The following is a 13,239-nucleotide window of genomic DNA, read 5'->3' on the forward strand; positions in this document are numbered from 1 at the left end:
GTGTAGCAGTACAGAACCTTATGAAAGCCCTACTCCTACCAGACAAAGTAGCAATCCTGAAGGTGAAAGCTCATACTAAAGCCAACAGTGCAGAAGCAAAAGGCAACGCCCTAGCAGACTTCAGCGCAGATAGCGGCCCTCAAGCCGTGGAAGAAAGAAGAAAAGAAGATACTGACCGCACAAGTCAGAGACTATGATTTGGACTTTGATAAAAATTTGAACATTGATGTACTAAAGACATTACAGTCACAAGCCAGCAAAGAAGAAAAAGATAAATGGACTAATATGAGAGCAGTAGAACAGGGTGGCGTATGGCAAACAGTCAGTAACTTGCCTACCACGATCCCTGTACCCCATGATGGCCCAGCTGATCCATGGAAAGACTCACCTATCGAAGGCAGCTATGTTACCTACGCTTGAGAGAGAAAGGGTTGCCCCCTGGGTTCTTTGTAGCTGCTACATCATTTGTCCAGTTTTGCATGAGCTATGCCGTAAGCAACAGGGTAGAAGTAAATTGACCACAAAGGCACTTGCCAGGACCACTCTACCCATTTCAGGGATTGCAAATTGACGACATTCAGCTCCCACGTGTTGGGAAGTATGAATATGTGCTTGTTGTTGTTGATGTTTTTCAGGTTGGAGGCGTACCCTGTTACAAAAGTAAATGAGCAGGTAACCGAAAAGAAGCTCATGAATAAGGTAATCTGCAGATACGGGGTACCAGAGGTAATCGAGTCAGATAGAGGTACACATTTCACAGGTGAAATAATGCAACACTTCATGTCTGCCCTGGGTAACTCCCAGGCATTTGACACCCCCTTATCATCCACAAAGAGCCAGAAAACCATTGTGCATTATAATATTTCTCTTCAGGCAATGAAACCCTGCACCAGAGGAAAACGAAAATGGTATGATACCCTATTAGGGGAATTGGTACAGGTGTAGGGGTTCTGAACTCTATAGATTTAGAGGTGATGAAGAATAAAATGGCTGGGGTAGGACAGGATGTTTCTAGATTGATAAATGTTCAGGCACAATGCATGCCTTCCTTGTTCCTCCCCCGATGTCTTGCATTAGGATATGATAAGGATGTATTAACGCCTTTTTAATCTGGTTTTGCGGTTTAAAAGGAGTTGTTTGTAAATATGAGTAAAATCATGAACTATACACAATGTAGCCTGCAATATGTATATATGATTCACGAGAGGGGCAAAGCAGTCAGATGTGATGACAAATAATGAAAAATTGTGGAGAAATATTCTCAATAATGTAATTCCAGTAGCATCTTGGATACGGCCCCGGGCTGATGGTGTAGAATGCTCTGATGAGTATAGCACTGGGGAAATGATTTTATGATGTAAAGGACACAAGCCTGATGTGTAAGTTTGTAGTACTACCTGTGGTGTTCGGACCGCCTCTATATGCTTTCCAATATTGGTTGCCCAAGTTCACAGGTACTATGATTTATAGTGAAAATAAAACCCATGGCATAGAGAACTGTGAAGAAACACTGGATGGCCTAGCATGCGGACGGAGTACAGCCGCATATGAGCCATGTTTCCAGCAGCCTTCAATCAGCATATGTGATTGGACGGTGTTACCTGCTTCTTCTATATGCTGATAGAAGTTGGCCCCCAATGTGTATATATTCTTTGCTGCCAACCGAACTGGAACCACCAGTATGTATAATCTCACCACTCCATTGTCTGGATGTATACAGAACATATCGGTGATACATTGATTTACAGAAACTTACACATTTTTGCCAGATGCTGAAGCAACATTAAGGTACTACTGGTACCCAGATGCTATCCCTATGTCAACTCTGACAGTATCCTTGGGTAGAATTGTAAGACTAATGATAGATACTGAACACCTTTAAAAGCATTTGGATGTTACTAACCTCTCCCTTATGGAATTAGAAAAATGTATGGGTAGGAGATAAGCTAGTCAGCCTAGGTATTGAGATCCAGGTAGACACAGAGTATAACTGGTATGATATTTTTACTGAATGGTCACCTATTGTAGGAAAGATGATGGATTTTATGTTTCACCCTTTACTAATACTGTTTCTTTTGTTCATTCTTTTGAGTGTTTGCAATTTATGGACATTCTGTGGGATACGGAGACAAGCAAATTATCTGGAATCGCTCCCTCTACGATATCGTTAAAACAGTCATACGTAAAAGAGCAACAACAGTGGGGATCCGGCGAAGAGGATAGAAAGACCAGCAGGGGTGGCTTAGCACCCTTGATAGTACCACTACAAAGGCTCTTTTCAAGATGGACTGTTTCAAAATGGGGGATTGTGAGGGTTATGAACATATTAATTTATATATGTATGTATCTTTGATATACGTTTCCGGAGGCTGTAGGCCTAAATTGTACACTCTATTCTGTGTCCTATAAAAAGGTCTGCTAAATGCTCGTACATTTAGCTTAGTACTTAATTACATTAAGTAGAGGTGTAATCTTAAATGTCCATCATGTCTCCAAGATCTTGTTTATCTCGTTACACTGATCAAAAGGTTGTGTGGAATGCTTTGTTCTTAACTGCTGTCTAGGTAGGGCATGTGATTAGAATGTAGAGTGTGATGATAATCAGGGTACCAGACACGATGTCTACATACAAACAAATAAAGCATTGTTTATAGAGAAGACAAAATTATGTACCAGTAAAACAGGTCAACCTCTGTAACACTAGCCTACTGATACGCCTACTATTTTCTGTATAAGAATAAGGCAATGTACACAATAAAAACAGATTGCTTCTAGACACAGGCCTGATCTCTGTGTTTCATAGCTTTCTCACGGCGGCCGCCATAACCAGCTTTGATTTGGAGCCTCACAGCATATTGACGGAACATTGAATTCCCTAACAATGGCCGCCGGGATCTTCACCCACTGTGGACCGCAGGTCTTCTCCGATGGTGCACCGTGGGCTCTGTGCGTTCCATTGCCGATTCCAGCCTCCTGATTGGCTGGAATTGGCACACGTGACGGGGCGGAGCTACGAGGAGCAGCTCTCCGGTACGAGCGGCCCCATTCAGAAGGGAGAAGACCGGACTGCGCAAGCGCGTCTAATCGGGAGATTAGACGCTGAAATTAGACGGCACCATGGAGACGGGGACGCTAGCAACGGAACAGGTAAGTGAATAACTTCTGTATGGCTCATAATTAATGCACAATGTATATTACAAAGTGCATTAATATGGCCATACAGAAGTGTATAACCCCACTTGCTTTCGCGGGACAACCCCTTTAACCTTAATATAATTATATGCATTTAACTGGCTATTAAAGTATATTTATATATCAGCGTATATTTTTTTATAAACAATTGAGAATTTATTTTTGTATAATTTTATTATATTTTTTCCTTAGGATTTTTTATTAATCTGTAATATTAAAGTGTAAAAATAAAATACACTATATTTATGATTGAAATATGTAGTGTATTCTATTTTTACATATATATATATATATAAATATATATATATATATATATATATATATATATATATATATATATATATATATATATATATGTATATATATATATATACATGTTATAATACATTCATGTCAATATTGGAAAGTACATTCATATATATAAATAACTTTATATAAGTCTTAATTATGCATAATAATATGATATATTTATGCATATTCTAGATATATAGTGCGTTGTATGTGGTGGTTAATGATCATTCACAAGCACCTTATGTTTAACGGTGCTATTCTTAGGTAATGCATATCAGCTCTATCTGGTGAAACAAAGCCTAATAAGTGTATTGAAAGAATGAAATGAATACTGCATTCCAGTCCCCAGGTCACGTATGACGTTCACGTCGGAGGGGGAAATTGCTCCCTCCCCACGATTACGTCAGTGCAGTGATACGCTATTGATGAGCGCCACGATTTGTAAGTTTCCCTACATGTATTTAAGAATGTTTGTACATTATGTGTGTTTAAAGCTTGAGAAAAGCACGTTTATAATGCCGAAACGCGTTGCTATTAAACGTTTATAACTTGACTGAAGGTCTATGCTGGATCATTAAGTCACACTCTTTGGCTTGTTAAAGATCGCGGGCACTTCTCTTTTCTTTTTCTTTTGGACTCGTGTACATAATTATCAGCTCCTGGTTACCCATGACGTTTCTCCATTGGATTGGATTACAGCTTAAAGATTCACTTATATGCCTCCTTGGACAGCAGGTGCCAGTGGGAATCCCTGACAGGGTTAACCCACTGAGCCCCGTTTGAGTTACTATTACAGTTAGGGCCAGAAATATTTGGACAGTGACACAAGTTTTGTTATTTTAGCTGTTTACAAAAACATGTTCAGAAATACAATTATATATATATAATATGGGCTGAAAGTGCACACTCCCAGCTGCAATATGAGAGTTTCCACATCCAAATCGGAGAAAGGGTTTAGGAATCATAGCTCTGTAATGCATAGCCTCCTCTTTTTCAAAGGACCAAAAGTAATTGGACAATGGACTCTAAGGGCTGCAATTAACTCAGAAGGCGTCTCCCTCGTTAACCTGTAATCAATTAAGTAGTTAAAAGGTCTGGGGTTGATTCCAGGTGTGTGGTTTTGGATTTGGAAGCTGTTGCTGTGACCAGACAACATGCGGTCAAAGGAACTCTCAATTGAGGTGAAGCAGAACATCCTGAGGCTGAAAAAAAAGAAAAAATCCATCAGAGAGATAGCAGACATGCTTGGAGTAGCAAAATCAACAGTCGGGTACATTCTGAGAAAAAAGGAATTCACTGGTGAGCTTGGGAACTCAAAAAGGCCTGGGCGTCCACGGAAGACAACGGTGGTGGATGATCGCCGCATACTTTCTTTGGTGAAGAAGAACCCATTGACAACATCAACTGAAGTCCAGAACACTCTCAGGGAAGTAGGTGTATCTGTCTCTAAGTCAACAATAAAGAGAAGACTCTATGAAAGTAAATACAAAGGGTTCACATCTAGATGTAAACCATTCATCAATTCCAAAAATAGACAGGCCAGAGTTAAATTTGCCGAAAAACACCTCAAGAAGCCAGCCCAGTTCTGGAAAAGTATTCTATGGACAGATGAGACAAAGATCAACCTGTACCAGAATGATGGGAAGAAAAAAGTTTTGAGAAGAAAGGGAACGGCACATGATCCAAGGCACTCCACATCCTTTGTAAAACATGGTGGAGGCAACGTGATGGCATGGGCATGCATGGCTTTCAATGGCACTGGGTCACTTGTGTTTATTGATGACATAACAGCAGACAAGAGTAGCCGGATGAATTCTGAAGTGTACCGGGATATACTTTCAGCCCCGATTCAGCCAAATGCTGCAAAGTTGATCGGACGGCGCTTCACAGTACAGATGGACAATGACCCCAAGCATACAGCCAAAGCTACCCAGGAGTTCATGAGTGCAAAAAAGTGGAACATTCTGCAATGGCCAAGTCAATCACCAGATCTTAACCCAATTGAGCATGCATTTCACTTGCTCAAATCCAGACTTCAGACGGAAAGACCCACAAACAAGCAAGACCTGAAGGCTGCGGCTGTAAAGGCCTGGCAAAGCATTAAGAAGGAGGAAACCCAGCGTTTGGTGATGTCCATGGGTTCCAGACTTTAGGAAGTGATTGCCTCCAAAGGATTCACAACAAAATATTGAAAAAAAAAATATTTTGTTTGGGTTATGTTTATTTGTCCAATTACGTTTGAGCTCCTAAAATGTGGAGTGTTTGTAAAGAAATGTGTACAATTCCTACATTTTCTATCAGATATTTTTGTTCAACCCTTTAAATTAAACGTTACAATCTGCACTTGAATTCTGTTGTAGAGGCTTCATTTCAAATCCAATGCGGTGGCATGCAGAGCCCAACTCGCGAAAATTGTGTTACTGTCCAAATATTTCTGGCCCTAACTGTAACTCTCTATATTCTTTACGATTATTGCCACAAAGAGCACATTCTAATCAATCTTGTCTAATTTTAGCACAGGAAATACATATGCATTATTAGCTCTGTATTGTTTGTTTGGAAGGGAAAGGGCAAGATAGTGGAGTTTTGTGATTTTTTTTAGTGACTTATTTTTATATTCCTTTCCTCAGGCAACATTGATGCCTCTTGAAAATGAAGATGACGAGTACAATAGATATTTAGAAAACCGTATCAGCACTTCACCCCTTTATTCTCCGAGTGAAAGCTTACTCAGCATAGATAGACAATCAGAGGATGTAGAATGTGACTCTGATGAGACAGTGACGGTGACATATGACATCCACAGGAAGGCTCTTGATTCTGAAACTGATCATCTCCATTTTTTTTACTTGGTAAGTAATTATTCTATAAGCATGGAGCCGATTTTTGGCAAATTTAGTTTATTTTGTTGTTGTCTTTGGTTCATTATGATGAAAAAACAAGCAACATGAAATACAAAATACAAGATGGAATTGTCCCATCCTCTATTCAGAACCTAGTATTGGTAATTGATTTTGGTATTATATAAATCATATTTAGAGATGAGCGAGCACCAAAATGCTCGGGTGCTCGTTACTCGGGACGAACTTTTCGCGATGCTCGAGGGTTCGTTTCGAGTAACGAACCCCATTGAAGTCAATGGGCGACCCAAGCATTTTTGTATTTCGCCGATGCTCGCGAAGGTTTCCTTGTGTGAAAATCTGGGCAATTCAAGAAAGTGATGGGAACGACACAGCAACGGATAGGGCAGGCGAGGGGCTACATGTTGGGCTGCATCTCAAGTTCACAGGTCCCACTATTAAGCCACAATAGCGGCAAGACTGGAGCCCCCCCCTCCCAAAAACTTTTACTTCTAAAAAGCCCTCATTAGCATGGCATAACTTACCTAAGCACCACACTACCTCCAACAAAGCACAAGCACTGCCTGCATGACACTCCACTGCCACTTCTCCTGGGTTACATGCTGCCCAACCCCCCCCTGCACGACCCTGCGTCCACAGCGCACACCAAACTGTCCCTGCGCAGCCTTCAGCTGCCCTAATGCCACACCACCCTCATGTCTATTTAGAAGTGCGTCTGCCATGAGGAGGAACCGCAGGCACACACTGCAGAGGTTGGCACGGCTAGGCAGCGACCCTCTTTAAAAGGGGCGGGGCGATAGCCCACAATGCTGTACAGAAGCAATGAGAAATAGAATCCTGTGCCACCGCCATCAGGAGCTGCACACGTGGGCATAGCAATGGGGAACCTATGTGCCACACACTATTCATTCTGTCAAGGTGTCTCTGCATGCCCCAGTCAGACCGGGCTTTTTAATTCATAGACACAGGCAGGTACAACTCCCTATTGTGAAGTCCCTGTCGACCGACAGCATGGGTGGCTCCCTGGAACCCACCGGCGATACACAAAAATATCCCATTGCATTGCCCAACACAGCTGAGGTAGTAATGTCGTGCTTAATGCAGGTGGGCTTCGGCCCACACTGCATGCCCCAGTCAGACTGGGGTTCTTTACAAGTGGAAACAGATGCATTTATAATTCCCTGTGGACCCACAGCATGGGTGGGTGCCAGGAAGCCACCGGCGGTACATAGAAATATCCCATTGCAGTGCCCAACACAGCTGAGGTAGTAATGTCGTGCTTAATGTAGGTGGGCTTCGGCCCACACTGCATGCCCCAGTCAGACTGGGGTTCTTTACAAGTGGAAACAGATGCATTTATAATTCCCTGTGGACCCACAGCATGGGTGGGTGCCAGGAAGCCACCGGCGGTACATAGAAATATCCCATTGCAGTGCCCAACACAGCTGAGGTAGTAATGTCGTGCTTAATGCAGGTGGGCTTCGGCCCACACTGCATGCCCCAGTCAGACTGGGGTTCTTTACAAGTGGAAACAGATGCATTTATAATTCCCTGTGGACCCACAGCATGGGTGGGTGCCAGGAAGCCACCGGCGGTACATAGAAATATCCCATTGCATTGCCCATCACAGCTGAGGTAATGTCATGTTTAATGCAAGTGGGCTTCGGCCCACACTGCATGCCCCAGTCAGACTGGGGCTCTTTAGAAGTGGACACATGTAGTTACAACTCCGTGTGGACCCACGGCATGGGTGGCTCCCTGGAACCCACCGGCGGTACATAGAAATATCCCATTGCAGTGCCCAACACAGCTGAGGTAGTAATGTCGTGCTTAATGCAGGTGGGCTTCGGCCCACACTGCATGCCCCAGTCAGACTGGGGTTCTTTACAAGTGGAAACAGATGCATTTATAATTCCCTGTGGACCCACAGCATGGGTGGGTGCCAGGAAGCCACCGGCGGTACATAGAAATATCCCATTGCAGTGCCCAACACAGCTGAGGTAGTAATGTCGTGCTTAATGTAGGTGGGCTTCGGCCCACACTGCATGCCCCAGTCAGACTGGGGTTCTTTACAAGTGGAAACAGATGCATTTATAATTCCCTGTGGACCCACAGCATGGGTGGGTGCCAGGAAGCCACCGGCGGTACATAGAAATATCCCATTGCAGTGCCCAACACAGCTGAGGTAGTAATGTCGTGCTTAATGCAGGTGGGCTTCGGCCCACACTGCATGCCCCAGTCAGACTGGGGTTCTTTACAAGTGGAAACAGATGCATTTATAATTCCCTGTGGACCCACAGCATGGGTGGGTGCCAGGAAGCCACCGGCGGTACATAGAAATATCCCATTGCATTGCCCATCACAGCTGAGGTAATGTCATGTTTAATGCAAGTGGGCTTCGGCCCACACTGCATGCCCCAGTCAGACTGGGGCTCTTTAGAAGTGGACACATGTAGTTACAACTCCGTGTGGACCCACGGCATGGGTGGCTCCCTGGAACCCACCGGCGGTACATAAATATATCCCATTGCAGTGCCCAACACAGCTGATGTAACGTCAGCTGTAATGCAGGTGGGCAAAAAATTAATTGGATTACACTGTAGGCGAGGGCCCACAAAAATTGGTGTACCAACAGTACTAATGTACCTCAGAAAAATTGCCCATGCCCAACCAAGATGGCAGGTGAAACCTATTAATCGCTTTGGTTATTGTGGCTTAAGTGGTAACTAGGGCTGGAGGCAGCCCAGTTTAACGAAAAATTGGTTCAAGTTAAACTTTCAACGCTTTTAAGAGCATTGAAACGTATAAAAATTGTTTAGAAAAATTATATGAGTGAGCCTTGTGGCCCTAAGAAAAATTGCCCGTTCGGCGTGATTACGTGAGGTTTCAGGAGGAGGAGCAGGAGGAGGAGGAGGAATATTATACACAGATTGATGAAGCAGAAATGTCCCCGTTTTGGATGGTGAGAGAGAACGATGCTTCCATCCGCGGGTGCAGCCTACGTATTGCTTAGGTATCGCTGCTGTCCGCTGGTGCAGAAGAGAAGTCTGGGGAAATCCAGGCTTTGTTCATCTTGATGAGTGTAAGCCTGTCGGCACTGTCGGTTGACAGGTGGGTACGCTTATCCGTGATGATTCCCCCAGCCACACTAAACACACTCTCTGACAAGATGCTAGCCGCAGGACAAGCAAGCACCTCCAGGGCATACAGCGCGAGTTCAGGCCACGTGTCCAGCTTCGACACCCAGTAGTTGTAGGGGGCAGAGGCGTCACGGAGGACGGTCGTGCGATCGGCTACGTACTCCCTCACCATCCTTTTACAGTGCTCCCGCCGACTCAGACGTGACTGGGGAGCGGTGACACAGTCTTGCTGGGGAGCCATAAAGCTGGCAAAGGCCTTGGAGAATGTTCCCCTGCCTGCGCTGTACATGCTGCCTGATCTCTGTGCCTCCCCTGCTACCTGGCCCTCGGAACTGCGCCTTCTGCCACTAGCGCTGTCGGATGGGAAGTTTACCATCAGTTTGTCCACCAGCGCCCTGTGGGATAGCATCATTCTCGAACCCCTTTCCTCTTCGGGAATGAGAGTGCAAAGGCTCTCCTTATACCGTGGATCGAGCAGTGTGTACACCCAGTAATCCGTAGTGGCCAGAATGCGTGTAACGCGAGGGTCACGAGAAAGACATCCTAACATGAAGTCAGCCATGTGTGCCAGGGTACCTGTACGCAACACATGGCTGTCTTCACTAGGAAGATCACTTTCAGGATCCTCCTCCTCCTCCTCCTCAGGCCATACACGCTGAAATGATGACAGGCAAGCAGCATGGGTACCGTCAGCAGTGGGCCAAGCTGTCTCTTCCCCCTCCTACTCATCCTCCTCATGCTCCTCCTCCTCCTCCTGAACGCGCTGAGATATAGACAGGAGGGTGCTCTGACTATCCAGCGACATACTGTCTTCCCCCGCCTCTGTTTCCGAGCGCAAAGCGTCTGCCTTTATGCTTTGCAGGGAACTTCTCAAGATGCATAGCAGAGGAATGGTGACGCTAATGATTGCAGCATCGCCGCTCACCACCTGGGTAGACTCCTCAAATTTTCCAAGGACCTGGCAGATGTCTGCCAACCAGGGCCACTCTTCTGTAAATAATTGAGGAGGCTGACTCACACTGCGCCGCGCAAGTTGGAGTTGGTATTCCACTATAGCTCTACGCTGCTCATAGAGTCTGGCCAACATGTGGAGCGTAGAGTTCCACTATGTGGGCACGTCGCACAGCAGTCGGTGCACTGGCAGATTAAACCGATGTTGCAGTGTCCGCAGGGTGGCAGCGTGCGCGTGGGATTTGCGGAAATGTGCGCAGAGCTGGCGCACCTTTCCGAGCAGGTATGACAAGTGGGGGTAGCTTTTCAGAAAGCGCTGAACCACCAAATTAAACACATGGGCCAGGCATGGCACGTGCGTGAGGCTGCCGAGCTGCAGAGCCGCCACCAGCTTACGGCCGTTGTCACACACGACCATGCCCGGTTGGAGGCTCAGCGGCGCAAGCCAGCGGTCGGTCTGCTCTGTCAGACCCTGCAGCAGTTCGTGGGCCATGTGCCTCTTCTCTCCTAAGCTGAGTAGTTTCAGCACGGCCTGCTGACGCTTGTCCACCGCTGTGCTGCCACGCCGCATTACACCGACTGCTGGCGACGTGCTGCTGACACATCTTGATTGCAAGACAGAGGTTGCGTTGGAGGAGGAGGAGGAGGAAGGTGCTTTAGTGGAGGAAGCATACACCGCCGCAGATACCACCACCGAGCTGTGGCCCGCAATTCTGGGGGTGGGTAGGACGTGAGCGGTCCCAGGCTCTGACTCTGTCCCAACCTCCACTAAATTCACCCAATGTGCCGTCAGGGAGATATAGTGGCCCTGCCCGCCTGTGCTTGTCCACGTGTCTGTTGTTAAGTGGACCTTGGCATTAACCGCGTTGGTGAGGGCGCGTACAATGTTGCGGGAGACGTGGTCATGCAGGCCTGGGACGGCACATCGGGAAAAGTAGTGGCGACTGGGAACCGAGTAGCGCGGGGCCGCCGCCGCCATCATGCTTTTGAAAGCCTCCGTTTCCACAAGCCTATACGGCAGCATCTCTAGGCTGATCAATTTTGCAATGTGCACGTTTAACGCTTGAGCGTGCGGGTGCGTGGCGTCGTACTTGCGCTTGTGCTCAAACTGTGGCGCTAGCGACGTCTGGATGCTATGCTGAGAGACATTGCTGGATGGGGCCGAGGACAGCGGAGGTGAGGGTGTGGGTGCAGGCCAGGAGACGGTAGTGCCTGTGTCCTCAGAGGGGGGTTGGATCTCAGTGGCAGGTTGGGGCACAGGGGGAGAGGCAGTGGTGCAAACCGGAGGCGCTGAACGGGCATCGTCCCACCTTGTGGGGTGCTTGGCCATCATATGCCTGCGCATGCTGTTGGTGGTGCCTCCCCAGCTGATCTTGGCGCGACAAAGGTTGCACACCACTGTTCGTCGGGCGTCAGGCGTCTCTGTGAAAAACTGCCACACCGTAGAGCACCTTGACCTGTGCAGGGTGGCATGGCGCGAGGGGGCGCTTTGGGAACCAGTTGGTGGATTATTCGGTCTGGCCCTGCCTCTACCCCTGGCCACCGCACTGGCTCGGCCTGTGCCCACACCCTGACTTGGGCCTCCGCGTCCTCGCCCGCGTCCACGTCCTATAGGCCTACCCTACCCCTCAGCATGGTGTATTACCAGTGATTTGATTTCCCAGGCAGGAAAGAAAGTGGCGCAAGGCTGCACTCAACTGTAGCTGGTTGCGTCTGATTTTTTTACGTTCTCCACGCAGCACACACGTACCCAGAGCCCTGACGGCTGTCAGAGGCAGGGCAAATATACTTTTTTTCCCTTTTGTTTAAAAGGATAGGCCCACTGCGTCTATTGACTGAATAATAATTTTAATAACTGTGTTGCGGCCCTGCAAAACTGTCACAGAACTTTACTGTTGCAGAGTTACTAACTGTGGCAGAGCAGGTATTTCCCAGGCAGGAAAGAAATTGGCGCAAGGCTGCACTCAACCGTAGCTGGTTGCGTCTGATTTTTTCTGAACGTTCAGCGCACAGCACACACGTACACAGAGCCCTGAGTACTGTCAGAGGCAGGCCAAATATAATTTTTTCCCTCCTTTTTACAAGGAACACCCACACTGCGTGTATTCAATGAATACTAAGTTTAATAACTGTGTTGTGGCCCTGCCAATTTGTCCCAGAACTGCAGTGATGCAAAGTAATTCGCTACCTACAGCAGATCAGGGATTTCCCATGCAGGAAAAAAATTGCCGCACGCCTGCGGTAAAACGTAGCTGACTGCGTCTGATTTTTTCTGAACGTTCAGCGCACAGCACACACGTACACAGAGCCCTGAGTACTGTAAGAGGCAGGCCAAATAGAATTTTTTCCCTGCTTTTTACAAGGAACACCCACACTGCGTGTATTCAATGAATACCAAGTTTAATAACTGTGTTGTGGCCCTGCCAATTTGTCCCAGAACTGCAGTGATGCAAAGTAATTCGCTACCTACAGCAGATCAGGGATTTCCCATGTAGGAAAAAAATTGCCGCACGCCTGCGGTAAAACGTAGCTGACTGCGTCTGATTTTTTCTGAACGTTCAGCGCACAGCACACACGTACACAGAGCCCTGAGTACTGTAAGAGGCAGGCCAAATAGAATTTTTTCCCTGCTTTTTACAAGGAACACCCACACTGCGTGTATTCAATGAATAATGTATGTCTTCTGGCCCTGCCTACACAATTCTATCCCTGTAGTATTAATGCCGGGTGCAATGCTCTGCACAGCCGGTTTTGAGAAAAAAAAAAAATATGCAACACTGCTAACAGCAGCCTGGACAGTACTG

General features: G+C 46.6%; 2 protein-coding genes across 2 annotated transcripts in view; both read left to right on the forward strand.

The window, feature by feature from the left end:
* LOC136626156 (alpha-2-macroglobulin-like) overlaps positions 1-13,239 on the forward strand; it is a 459,985-nt gene that overhangs the window by 314,261 nt on the left and 132,485 nt on the right. The gene's annotated exons all lie outside the window — the stretch shown is intronic.
* The window catches only part of LOC136624976 (alpha-2-macroglobulin-like), a 250,447-nt gene that overhangs the window by 105,129 nt on the left and 132,079 nt on the right, over positions 1-13,239 (forward strand). Inside the window, exon 12 of the mRNA XM_066598904.1 lies at positions 6,114-6,335. Coding sequence (XP_066455001.1) covers positions 6,114-6,335 — 222 coding nt within the window. The remainder of the gene's footprint in view (positions 1-6,113; positions 6,336-13,239) is intronic.

The sequence above is a fragment of the Eleutherodactylus coqui genome, chromosome 4, assembly GCF_035609145.1.
Source record: "Eleutherodactylus coqui strain aEleCoq1 chromosome 4, aEleCoq1.hap1, whole genome shotgun sequence".
NCBI classification, from domain to species: Eukaryota; Metazoa; Chordata; class Amphibia; order Anura; family Eleutherodactylidae; genus Eleutherodactylus; species Eleutherodactylus coqui.